The sequence below is a fragment of the Pyrgilauda ruficollis genome, unplaced genomic scaffold (genome assembly GCF_017590135.1).
Source record: "Pyrgilauda ruficollis isolate IOZ18807 unplaced genomic scaffold, ASM1759013v1 scaffold86, whole genome shotgun sequence".
Lineage (NCBI taxonomy): Eukaryota > Metazoa > Chordata > Aves > Passeriformes > Passeridae > Pyrgilauda > Pyrgilauda ruficollis.
The window spans coordinates 1,126,618-1,140,178 of record NW_024530599.1 but is presented as its reverse complement, the minus strand read 5'-3'; the positions used below and the strand labels follow the sequence as shown (position 1 = coordinate 1,140,178).

General features: G+C 40.3%; 1 protein-coding gene across 1 annotated transcript; it reads right to left on the bottom strand.

Annotated features, from left to right (window-relative positions):
- Window positions 1-463: 463 nt before the first annotated feature.
- On the bottom strand, window positions 464-11,611 carry MAT2B (methionine adenosyltransferase 2B). Its single transcript, XM_041488019.1, has 7 exons — window positions 11,455-11,611; window positions 8,339-8,533; window positions 7,404-7,518; window positions 6,962-7,114; window positions 4,101-4,294; window positions 3,089-3,202; window positions 464-2,065 (listed from the first exon to the last, which is right to left on the bottom strand). The coding sequence occupies exons 1-7, from the start codon at window positions 11,515-11,517 to the stop codon at window positions 1,895-1,897; spliced, it is 1,005 nt and encodes a 334-aa protein (XP_041343953.1). The 5' UTR covers window positions 11,518-11,611; the 3' UTR covers window positions 464-1,894.
- Between the last annotated feature and the right edge of the window lie 1,950 nt (window positions 11,612-13,561).

Here is a 13,561-nt window from a genome sequence, read left to right as displayed (position 1 = left end):
CTGACAGGCAACAACTGGACAGTGGGACTTACTTGCTCAGTGTGGAAAAAAAACAACCAAACAGATATTTCAATTTTGTCCTCCCACTAAAATGCCCAACTCATCTCACTTAGGTCCTTTGTCTTTGGGAGAGAAGTCATCCTGTTTTCCTTCCTGGTCAAAGTGCTCTCTGCAAGGGGAAGGGACATAGCATCTTCTTGATCCAGCCCTGAGGCCTGGATGAAGATGTTTCAGGGCTCATACTTTCAAAACCTTCTGTATCTTCGGTGTGTACATTTATCACATCTCCAAGACAGTGACAGAGAAACTGATCCAATCTAATCCAAGTCTGAAAATAATTACTGAATTAAAGAAGGAAAAATCCCAACACTGAAAGGGCACACATTTCAAGAAGAATTTTAAACACTTCTGATTCAGATAAACAAATCCTGATGGTAAAGAAAGAATCAACAACTATTTCTCATGCTGGCAATATATATTTATTGTCATTTTGGAGATAGGTTACTGTGTGTATATCAGAACTTCAGACTAAAACAGATTGGGATTATGATTGCTTAGCATATGCCAGTTGAAATGAAATGACTGAATGTGAAGCTCACCCTCACAAGACCTTCAATTGGTCTATTTTTGCGTGTGTCTCCCCCAAACACTTAAAAAAAATTAAATCTGAATATCTTTCCCTTCCCCTTCATTTCAGCCTCAGAAAAATAAATGACCATCTAACTGGACCTTTCATTACCTTTACTAATAATCTGCTAGCAATATGAGAACATTCATATAGTTGATTCTACAACTTCAAAAGGAAGCAAAGCTTTACAATGCTCTTCCTCCACATTATCTGGCTATTGTGTCCAGCTTTAAAGACTGTCTTATATTAGATTATTGCAGTTTTATTATGCTGCAAACCTTTTCCACACACACTCTGCTATTCCACAACAAGCTGCAGCAGTGCCAGGCCTGACCTGTGCAAAAGCCGCTGCAGTGCTACAAATTATTGAACACTTTTCCTCTCCATCTCCCATGTACTGACTAACAAACATCTTCCATTAATTTAACAAGTTGCAAATGCTGTCCCCAAAAAGGGAAGGGAAGGATGAAGATATTTTGTGCTTTCATATAAAAAGCAAACAACCACCCAGACAAAAGAAAAAAAAAAATTCCTTCAACTCCAATCCCCCACCCAAAAAACCCCCAGGTCAAAACTATTGGCTGCCCACTGTCCCCACCCTCCCCTAGCTTTTATAAGTCACCATGAAAACAAATGCATACAACTTACTGTACAAATACAAAGCTGCAGGCATTCAATTTACAGAACATTCTGAAAATATTTCAAGCATAAAAAGTACACTTGATAATTGCAAAAATAAAGTTTCACTTTTTTAAAAAACATTTTGATCAGAGCTTAAGCAAAACAAACATTTAAGGACTCCTACTTCAGCTTAATTCCCTAAGAACACAATCTTCAGAAATTAAAAACAAAAACCTCAGATTTTTGGTGATAAAGTAACTGACCATGTCTTTTAATGAAGAGAAATGGTATATACAACAATGGCACAGACCTTAAGCATCAACAACATATTTCAGCCAAAAGTAAGTCAGCAAGTGATCTGAGTCATTCTTAGCATCACACAGTACTCATTACTAAGAACCTCAATCCACCAAGAACAGATATCAAGTTTAGACTGGTATAAATGGAAGGAAAAAATCCATGACATTAAATAGGCTCAGTTTTAGTCACTGAACTCTTTTTAGGCTAAGTTTCACTAGTGCAAGACCATTTGTTTACCCAATTAAATGAAAGCTCATAAATGTCACAATTTAAGAACACTCATACAAAACTATTTTTCTTTTAAAAAAGTGCCACATACCATACTTTTACTAAAAAAGTTACAAACTAATGGAAGACTGTCTGTCTCCATCTCTTGTCAACAAGGAAAGGCCAAAGTGATTCTCTGATCCCAGCTCGAAATGGCGTTCTCTGACCTATCCCCAGCATCTCCAACTTGGAGCAGTCCAGCTGAGTGTTCTTGGGACGAAGAGCACCCACAACTGGACTATCAGTAATCTAAAAACAGAAACAGAAGACAAAAAATCCCCCACACCAATAAGTAAACAGAAGTGACAGAAAAATACTTCTACACATGTACATTAGAAAGTTTTCTTCACAGCACAGCTTTCTAGATAGGTATGGTTGCCTCCTCCCTTCTATTTTCTGGAGGTTTCTATGGTTTGGATTTTTTTGCTATTTGCTTGTTTTATAGTTAACTTTATTTCAATCCATCAAGCCTTGTGACCTGTCTTATGGCAATTTTTTCTCACTCTTTTTACTGCTACTATTTGTGGTTTTCAACATTTTATTCATATTTTCACGCTGTGATTATCATCACAAGGTAAGGAATGCTCCAGAATATAAACAAAACCATGTCTTGATCAATATGAAGACAACCATGTCTTGAACAGAAATAGAGTTGGGCAGAAAACACTTAAGACTAATTGTTCTGCACTGTTTTTCTTCCATCTTCCAAGTCACATTTCAGTTCCAGTGTTCACCAATTCTGAATCCTTAGAATTTATTTTGTACGTAGGTAAAATCTTCTTGACATGTCATATGCCCATCACATTACCAGTATGTCTTTAAGAGTAGTCTCAAGTGTCAATAAAACTGCAGGATGAGTGTTTTAAGCAAAGCAAAAATAATTTGCAGTTCTTTAGTGCATGTACTCAGAGATAAATCTGGACATTGCACAGCTTTTAGAGAGCCCTATCTTCAAGTTAACGTTCTATCAATCTAACATAAAAGTACAGATTTGCTTGTGACTTAGGGGAACTTCTGCAGAAATACCATTACACTACAGACTGGGAAACTGGTGACTGACTGACTGCACCATTTTCCTAATTCAGCAGATCAAAGCAGCTGCTTTTTTCCTGAGCTTGATACCAGCCAGTCCCTTCAGCAACAGAGCTGCTGTGCTGGACATGCACAGCCTGTCCTGAAGAGGAAGCTCACTTGCACAGCCAGTGGGAGACCTGCTACTTGCAATGATCAGGCACATCTGTCTGCCTACAGGTCCTACAACACATCACTTACTGGTCTCAAGTGGCTGCTGGGAAGGTTGAAAGCATCTGCAATTGCACAGGCCATCTCATACTTAGTCATCTGTTCATTGCCAGACCAGTGAAAGGTTCCTTTTATTGATGGGTCCTAGAGAAGAAAGAGGAAACAGATGAAAGGAAGCAATCAGCTGGCCCTCAGGCTAATTCCTGTGCAAGAACTGTGCAGAATTAGCATCTAGCAAGACCCTATCTCAAAAGGCACATCTTACAGCACTTCAGTGGTGTTCTAGAAACATCTGTACCTTTTCACAGAACATCTAATGAGGACCTGAGACTGGAAACTGGTGTTACTTCTATCTGACCTGGCTTCACAGTCAGTTTGTGTCCAGTAGAATGAACAGGAAGGAAAGGAGCTGCCCACTGACCAAGAAACGTCGAAGAGCTGGGGAGGAGGAACTCAGCTGTTCTGTGATGTTCACTTACTCAAAAACAAAAGCAAAAGGCATCACACACGTTCTGAATGTTAAACTGCAAACCCTGTACAAGTCCAGTCCATGTTTTCAAAGTTACCATGTGAAAACATAAACATGGCTGTTTGTTGTTTGGCTCTGTTACCTTGCAAAGATGGTAATCTGAAGGTGCTGTGGTGAACAAATACAAGGAAGTATTTCAGTCCAGGGGCATTGTTTGGCCACTTTAGTGTTGTTAATACAATAAACAATAGCACCTTTGAGAATTTTTAGTTAAAACTAGCAATTTGTAAAAGGTATATCAGAATAAGTTGGCATTTCTAGTTCTCTCCTCTATACCAGGAGACAGTTTTCAGAAGGGTCTATCTGATCCCTTCAACCACTTTTGCTTCAAAGACCACAATACCCTCACAGTTGTGCATAGATCCTGTAGTATTACAACCAGTTCTTTCCTCCTTCCCAGCATTCCAGAAATGCAAATAATCCAGGTGATGTGCAGTTCTCAGCTGTTCAGAAGCAAAGCTGACAACTCAAGCTGTTTTTACCTTGCAGAGGCTCATTTCTTGCCATTCTTACCAGCATTCTCTTCTCTGCTAGTTGTCTGCAAACAGCTGCTACATCCTTGACATTGGTAGGAAATCTCTGTTGCCAGTGGTCCATGTTGGCAGATTTATTACTGAACTGCACTTTATCAAACATAACTGTCACAGCACTTTCCTCCAGTCTTTCCACCTCTCCATACAAGACAGGAATCCTAAGTACTGCAGTTTCTAAAAGAAAGAATATTTTAGATCATGGGTGGGTGCCAATGTTGCAGCATAATCTGAAAAGTGGAAGCGTTAAGAAATATGCTGATCATATTAAGCATCTACAAATCACAAATAAAATGCAAGCTGTATGTTAGCTTACAGAATATAATTATAATTTCTATCAAAACCAGTTTATAAACACTAAGATTATAGAAATTATTGTATTGTTATTTATTTTCATTTATGCCATTGATTTCCAGAAAGTCAACAAGCTTTCATTAATTGCATAAAGATGCCTGTTTGGGTTAGAACAAAAATTAGAAAATTAAAAGATCTGACTACTCTGTGCAATTACTCCAGCACTACCCATCCTCTCTGGGTAAGAGCAAGGAGAAAAATTCCCACCAATCACAGGTCATCATGTTCAGGCATAAATTACAAAGATGTTTGACCCATCATGCAGAAGCCTCCTGTAAAAAGGAGGATATTATTTACCAGAAAAAAAAAATCATGAACCTTGAAATAAATTAAAAACTTGACAATTAAGGAATAGGTTCACAGAACACAATAGTAAACAATGTTAGATTCCAGGACAGTGATTTGAGAAATTAACAAAATGCAAAGAGAAACATATTTCATGATGGAATACATCATACTAGTCTATGTCTGTCATGAAGACTCAAAAAGCCTCTGAGAAGAAATCCAAGGCTATGACAAATTACATAAAAGTAACAGTTTTGCTGAAAGAGAAAACAAAAAAATTGGAACTGAAATTAGAAGCTGAAGTCATCAAAATATAGGCATTCTTAATATACTTGGAGGAAAATGCTATAGATATTGGAGAGACAAACAGAAAAAGCTAACACAGAAATTATTCTCACAGAGAAGTAAACCAAAATAAGTACTCAGACAAGAAAAACAAACAGAAAACCCAACATGACACTGATTTCCTACTGCTCTAGATGCAGTTATTTGGTCACTCAGAAGATACACTATTGTCTTTAAATACTGATCGAAACATCTATTTTTGAATTGTTTTAAAAATATTCATTCTTTGAGAAGACAACTGCCTTCCTTTCATTCTCAGCTCTCTGGGATGTGGAGAGGATCAGTCTCATGTCTAACAGCTCCGAGGACATCCTGACACTTGGTAGTTCTATAATAAAGACTTTATTCCTATATATAAATATTTAGAAGCATGTATTCCCTTCTAACCAAAATAAAATATCTTTTAAAAAAAATGTTAAAACCACTTACTGGAGATTTTCACATTTTACAACAGAAATAGACAGGGCAGTTCTTCACACAGCTACAGATTTGACCAGTGGAAGTCTACCTATACCGTATCAGCAATCAATGGCTGGAACACCAGTACATGGAAAATACTTGTATTTCTATGAATCAAGAGAACTCATCTTCTCAAACCCTTTACTCAGCACCACCTAAACATTCCTCCTGCTAATAATACCACTGCTGCAACCCACTGCTGCCTGACAGATCCTGCTCCAAAAGGTTACGAAACCAAAGTGCAGAGCTGAGTTGGGGGAAGGGTCTAGCAAGATACCCACACATCCTTGGATTTGGTAAAGTCTGATCGTCATTACCAGTCTAGAAGAGGGAGCAAACAGCATCACAGTCAAATTCAGAGATGGTCTTTAATCTGGAGGTGGAGTGAATAATTGTCATTTAAATTTATTTTTACTTAAATGAGACTTTTCCTATCAAAGTATTTTTTTTTTTACAAAGTTTCTTTCTTACTAGTAATGCCAAATCCACCATACACCGCATATATATTTACTTACTGGAAGACCATCATGCTAATTTACCAATAGCTTGGCTCTCTAGCTGGGAAGCACAGAACCACAGTGTGAGTGTCAGAAACCTCTTCTGCATGTGTACTGAGATTACTTTCTTCAGATTTTTTTGATAAAATACAAGTGCTTCTTTCCTTATAATCTGTAACTGGATGCGGACAGTGCACTACCTAGAAGCAGCAAAATCTCTCTCTCATACAAGAAATAAATCTTAAATTAAAGCGAACATGCTATTTTCCCCTAAGTAGAAATTTAAAAATTATGTTTGTATATTTTGTGTGCCAAATTTTCATTAAGAAAAGACAAACAAATTTTAAAGATCTGGTTGTTTAATACAATAAATAAGTTATTAAACCTTTTGTTACAAGCAGGAATATGATGTGTGCAGGTGAGTAAAACCAAAATGGGTGGCCTGTTGGTATACATAATAGAGCAAAACCCAAAGAGTAGCAAGACTCCACGTTGATTTGACCTGTATTATTACTGAATCACAAGTCTGGTTTTCCCTTTAAGTAAACATACAATGACAACACCTGCAATGCATCCCTATAAATAACTGCAGCTGTATATTGAATGAAGTATTTTATTTTTCCTTAGGAACACCAGATTCAGAATAGACACAGGCTTACGAATGTTCATAAGGGAGAGATGAATAACATGAATGAAGATTGGAACAGGTAAGAAATAAAAGCTTTAGTCAAGATATAAGCAAGAGGAATTGCTCATGAGCAAGGAGACCAACTCCTAATCACATTCTTCTCTGAAACTCGTTTCCATGGTTTTGCAACTTCACTGATGACTTAAGAGTCTACTAAGCTAATATGTAACTGAGTCAAAATAGAAAGCCTGTATTAAAAATGGTTGTGTGTCTTACCTTCATTGTTTTCCAGAACTGCCTTTTCACCCTCCAGTTTGGTTTTACCATATAAATTCAGGGGATTGGGCACATCAGTCTCTTTATATGGAGGGCTTGTTCCATCAAATACATAATCTGTACTAATGTAGATCAGAAATGCTCCAACTCCAGCTAGGAAGGAAATGTTTATAGATAATTTATATTAATTCATGCCTTCTTTGAAATCCCAATAGACCCTTAAATCTCCCAAGGATCTCATCTTCCATGCACATTCATTCCTGCTGCTTTGTCTGTTCCCTGATCCTTCACAGAGTTGCGCACACTGCTCTTATGGAAAACAGATCAACAGCACACTGATGGCAGAAGTGACATTAACATTTGCACTATTTGTACTGATGTCCCTGTATAACTAGATGCAGGATTTAAACCAGACACCAAATCCATGAGATGGTCTCCTTACCTGCCTCCTTTGCTAAGTTTGCTGAAGCAGCCACATTGAGCTGAGAAGCAGCATCTGGTTGACCTTCTACAACATCTGGCCTTCTCTCAGCAGCACAGTGCACTATAACATGAGGCTGGAAATTAAAGACTAATTTTAAACAACCAACATGTCAAGAGATGGCAGTTGCACCCTAATTCTAACAACGACAACCTTCAGGCAAAACTAAGTAATAAAAAGAGCATTGTTAATTTTAATTCTGGCATTCCAAGGAACACCTTTTCCTTAGTATCTCTTTACAATAAAACCATGCTGTTTCAAGATAAGAAAAACATTTGTCATTGATTGTGAATTTATGGTCTTCAGTAGCTTCAATCTTACAGCAACTCTGAAGTTGTGCGGATTTTTTTCTTTTTAACTCTGTATAGTAAAATATATAAGATAGATCTTTCACACACACAAGGGTACTAAAAATTTTAGGTAAGCTATTTACACATGGCTTACTTGATTTTGCAGATTATTAAGATGATATTTATTATTTTATAGAATGGCATCCTGGATCATGTATTTCAGGTTTTACATATTCCTCTTGGCACTCAGACTGAAAAAACAGTGAACACTGCACACTACACAGTTACTGCTGTTGTATTTAAATATTCCTCCACTTCCCCAGAACTGCATATTGACACATTACTGTGTCAATAACTCAGAAGTATCTTTTCCTTTGCAGTGTGCTGGCACGTACAGCTGTGCCTGCAGCCTGCCCGTGGTGAGCACAGCAAAGGCCAGAGCTGTCTCTATCTACAGAGTAAACCTTTGCTCTGGGTGGGGCAGAGCACACACCTTGGGCTGGGCCAAAGCACCAGCCCATTCACACCCCAGAACTCAGCAGCACTATCAGCTGAGCACTGCACACAAAGTACTCCTCCCATCCACTTCATACTCCAGAAACTTACCTGGAAATCATGGATGATATCATGAACTGCAATAGAGTCCAGAAGATTAACATGTTCAAATCTGGGCTGAGCTCTCCTGTATCCACAACCAACTGTGTTCCAACGATTTTCATTGAATTCTTTAAACACAGCTCTGCCAAGAAGTCCCGTAGCACCAGTGATCAAAACTCGCCTACTGGGAACGTCAACATCTTCCTAGGGAAATGACAGCAGGAAAAGTTTTGTTTCCACTGTAATTTTTCACTGTTTTTTCTTTAAAAGTATGCAAAACTACAGTCAAAGGCTACTGTATTAAAAAGGCTTCTCCTGAGTCAAGTGTCTCATTGAACACCAGCATCTGGAAGAACCAATACTGTAGCCAGTCAACTATTTAACCACATATTCAAAGGTAATGAAAACAAAACTTCTGTGAGAAACTCATTTACTTCTACAACAATTCAAACCACTAGTGAAGACAGAACTTTAAGTTTCATTCAAAAGCTAATAACTTTGTGCAATCTGAAAGGAGGGAACTAACTTCTTTAGAAAATAGACCCAGAAGATCTACCATACAGGGTCCAAATCCTACAACAAATAATTCTGGATAGACTGTGCCTGTTAAAAGCTGCAGCAAAGTAACTTATTTTAGTAATTAAAAATCTTGAATTTTATTATCAAATAGAAGAGTAATTAATTGTTACTCAACACAATGGATCTCTTGTCAATTTTACAAAATGCATCTGGAAGCAGTTTGACAATTTCAGCTCTCAATCTCTACAACAGACTAAAGCTGTACTTCAGCTCCTGCACATTTTGGTACTTGGGACAGCTGTGAACATCAGCACACAAACTTCATCCCACCCCTCACTAGAGCATCAGGTTTTCAAGACAGCAAACACAAGATCCATGTCTGTCTCTGCAATCTTTATTTTCCTTTAATGTTTTCCTTCTGTATCTGCCACGAATAAACCCAAAACCTGCCTGCTAAAAACAAAAATGAAAGCATATCTTTACCATGCCTGTGCAGAAAAAAACTTTGGTGTGCAGAACCCACAAATCTTGGATTTCCTGACCACTTTACACACAAGGACAATTTGTGACAAATTACTATAATTCTGTACATCATAGAATGCTTTCTGCTATGCAATCTTAACAGCCCAGTAATTTCTAAGCATTGTACCAGACTGCTACTTTTTGATTGCAGCACAGGAAGCCACAGCAATCACTCCCAAATTACTGTCTTTCATCTGTGAAGTTACAAAGCTTTTGTTCCATAAGGGTATATGCAGAGGGGCACGATGGAAACAGCCTACCCAAAACAATCGTTCCAAGTTGCCAGCACAGTGCATGCCTTTTCTCAACTCTCAGTCTCCAGATGAAGGCTGATTTATTCCCATTAGTACGAGATGAAAATTAATAATTTACATCTGGACAGCCGCCTGAAAATAACAGACTACAGCAAGTGACATTTCAAAAAGTTACTTTTTTCCTTAAATTTTACGAGAACACAACCTGGTTTACCATTTTTAAGGCTACTCAGGCTTCTCTGAACAGCATGAGCAAGAACATGCTACTACTATTTTCTTCTGTAGTACTTCTGTCAGCAAAGTCTGCACAGTGTCACAGGACCTATGATCAGAGTTCAACATCCAGAGGTGCCCACTAATAAATATCCAACACTTGCTGCAGAACGAAGTCAAAAGGTTCTCCAAAAACATCACTGAGTATCTTCAGTAAGTAGGAAGTGACCAACCCAAAACCAAGTGTGATTTGCAAAACCTGATGTTTTAGAACCTGATTCATCTAAGTTTGTTTATTTTATATATCATGAAGAGGATGTTACATCAGCAACACAGCTTGAACTGGACACAAACAGCTTTCATCAAGCACAGCTTGCATGCTACTGCTGTTATCTGCAAGACTAATTGATTCCAGTCACTTGTACCTATCATTTGTCTTGCCCTTTGTTTCTGAAAGGGCAAACAAATTATAGATGTTTGCCATATATCCAACACCAACTAATTACCAGTTTAAACCTTTTCTTGCCAGAAGTTTTAACATTCTGGTGATAAAAAACCTGAACAGATGAACTCTTTCCCTGTATGCTGCTTTGCTCCTTCACAGGACATCACGCAGCTGCAGCAGCATTTCTATGGTCTATTAACACTACCAAAACATGCAATTTTGCATCCTATTTATTGTTATTTGATGTCCATATGAACCAAGAAAAAAGTCTAATTCACATAAAAATAAACAAGTCACAACATTATCAGGTTAAAAACAGCATTTATGAGACACCAGATCACTTTACAAACACTACTAAATATAAACTCACAGTATATTTTATAAAAAGAACAAAACATGATGCATTGCAAGTTGAAAACCAGAAACAAGTACTTTTAAAGTTTATAATAAAGCTTTTTAAGCTTTATATTTTTATTTAGAAAATCATGCTGAACTAAAACCATCGATTTTCAGGAATGGCCACCAAAACCCGGAAGCTACCGGTGTAAAACATCTGCAACATAATCCGATGAGATCCAAGTCACTACAGGGAAGGGAACGTGAGGCCGAGCTCTCTCAGCTCTGACATGCCCTGCAGCCACAGAAAGCAAGAGGCAAAGCCTGGGGCTTTCCGAAGGCTCGCAACAACAGGTGACCCCACATTCGTGCGGGCAGAAGTTGTTCTGCCCCTCCCCACACGGCCAGCCCTCATTGCTGCGGCAGCTCACGTACACCTGAGGGCACCACGGACCCCGCCCGGGACAGCGGGCACGGAGGCGCCTCCCAGGGGAATCCTCTGTGGAACCTCCGCACACGGTCTCTATCTCCGAGCCCCTCCCTGTGCCTCGGGACCGCCGAGAGCGGCGCCGCGACCCCCGGGCTGCCGAGCACAGCGTCCCGGTGGCTATTCCCGGTGTTGGGGCCGTGCGGATACAAAATGACCCAACTCCCGGAGCCCGGGGGCGCTCCCAGCCGCGGTTCTCAGGTACCCGCGGCCCCTCGGGGCTCAGCCCCAGCGGCCGCGGCCCCCCGGGCCCGGTCCCGCCGCGAACGCGTCAGCGCTCCGGGCCTGCCCGCCCGGCCCCGCGCTGCACAGCCGCCCCGCGGCGGGCTGCCCGCCCCTCCGCCCTCACCTCCACGAGCTCGCAGCGTCCCGGCGCGAAGCGGATCCTGAGCTCTTTCTCCCGGCCCACCATGGCGGTGCAGCCTGGTGCAGCCCCGCGGCCGCGGCTCCCGGCGCTGCGCGACCGAGGCTCCGCGCCCGTGCTGAGCGCCGCGCCACAGGGGGCGCCCTCGCCGCGCCGCACGCCCGACGCACGCGCCTCCCGCCGCCGCCCGCTGATTGGCCGAGGCGAGCCGGAGGGGGCGGAGCCAGGACGGGTATTTAAAGGGGCAGGCGCGGTCCCACGGGACAGGGAGGGCCCGCACGGGGTGGGCGGGAACAGCGGCGAGGCCGGAGCGCCCGGGGAGCCCTCAGCGCCCGGAGAGCCCTCAGCGCCCGCAGCCAGCCCCGCACCGCCCCGCGGTACAGACCCGCGGTACAGACCCGCGGCAGCCCGCCACCGCCGCCCCGAACGCTGCTGGCCTCGGGGGAGAAGGACGACAAGGGGTGCCTGTGCTCCCGGGGCACCGCGAGCCTTACCTGCAGGCCGCTCCTATTCTCGCGTTCACGGTGCTTCAAAACAGTAACAGAAGTCACTGCAGTGAGCACGTGCGGTGCTGCGTTTTAACAGCTGAGCACACTTCTGCTATTGAAACTGTGAACTTTCTATTGTGAGATCTCATTTGTAAAAAACAAAGTGAAACTTCAGAATTAGAAATTCAAAATACCATTTGACACTTCCTGCATATAGCTCTGTCATTTATAGTCAATTTATATATTCACTATAAATGACTAAATTAGAGTGGAGAAAAGCATTTTCAATTACCTTTATATAGAGTCTGATGTAAAAGCAACAGGTAACTCCCACAGAGAAGGAGGGGTTGTTTTTGAGAGTAATCACTGCTTACAGTACTGATCCTGAATGTATCCTTACATGCTTACAAGGTGACAGATTTGGTTTCTTTTTCAATACAAAGTTCTGAAAGTAACAGGATACTGTATATGAAATGTTACTGTACCATTTCTGACCCACAAAGGCAGAGACTGTGCCTAGCAAGAGACTTTTTTTTTTTTTAGCTAGAGAACTGAAGGTAAGTAGATGCATAAAAATTACTGGCCAAACTCACTGTAGCTACATCACACTTGTATCTATGCCAATGGATTTATTTCAGCTTGACTTGATTAAAATAGTTTTAATTGGTAGTACTTGAGGAAGAAAACCAGAAACATCTACCAAAATTTAATGGAATCATACTGAAATTTTACAGAATATTGTAATTACCTTTATGACAAACAACTAACATTTAAAGTACAAAGATGTGTATATATATATAAATTAAACCACTTCAGCCAATTTCTGCCTTCATGGAATACAGATGCCCTTCCTTTCCCCTGTAACAAGTTCTTGACATTTAATTCCCTTCCATTAACCTTAGAATTCTATTTCAAAATATCAGTAATTCATAACTTGAAAACAAGAAGAAACTACAAAGAAATACCAAACTGTTTAGCAGCATGGAGGCAAGAACTCCCAGTACACCAGATGTCACAACATCTCCTCCCAATACAGCTTGAAAGAGCTCCTTATGCATTTTAACAAAAACCATGATGGAGAAATAAAAATTTTGTCTTCTGGGCTCAGAACAGGAGAAAAATACAAAAGCATGAACACTGAAATCTCAAGCTACAATCATCAATCAGCCTGTAAAACATCCTCTCATCTTTGTCACCAGATTAAGTTAAATTATATGCAGTTTCTGTATTTTCATTATATTCTATAATCTAATTTTTCATCAAATATTTACCTCAAGTTCTACAGTGTTCTACCTATACTTTCAATTTCTTTATTATTGTTATATGCACTTTGTGAAACACTATTATTTTACAATAAGAATTGTATTGTTGTCTAGATCACAGTCACTTAAGCATTATGCTTCCCTGGGTGATTAAATGGACCACTCCTTAAATTAACATTTCAGATTGTAATTCACAGAGGCTAATGCATAATTAAGTTTCTCTCTCTCCTCCCTCTCAGTTTGTTTTTCCCTTGATTTTGTAACCAAAATGTGGTAGCAACCTGTTAATGCAAATATGCAGAGCCTTACCTGCTCCATTTCCAGCAGCATTTCAGGCACTGC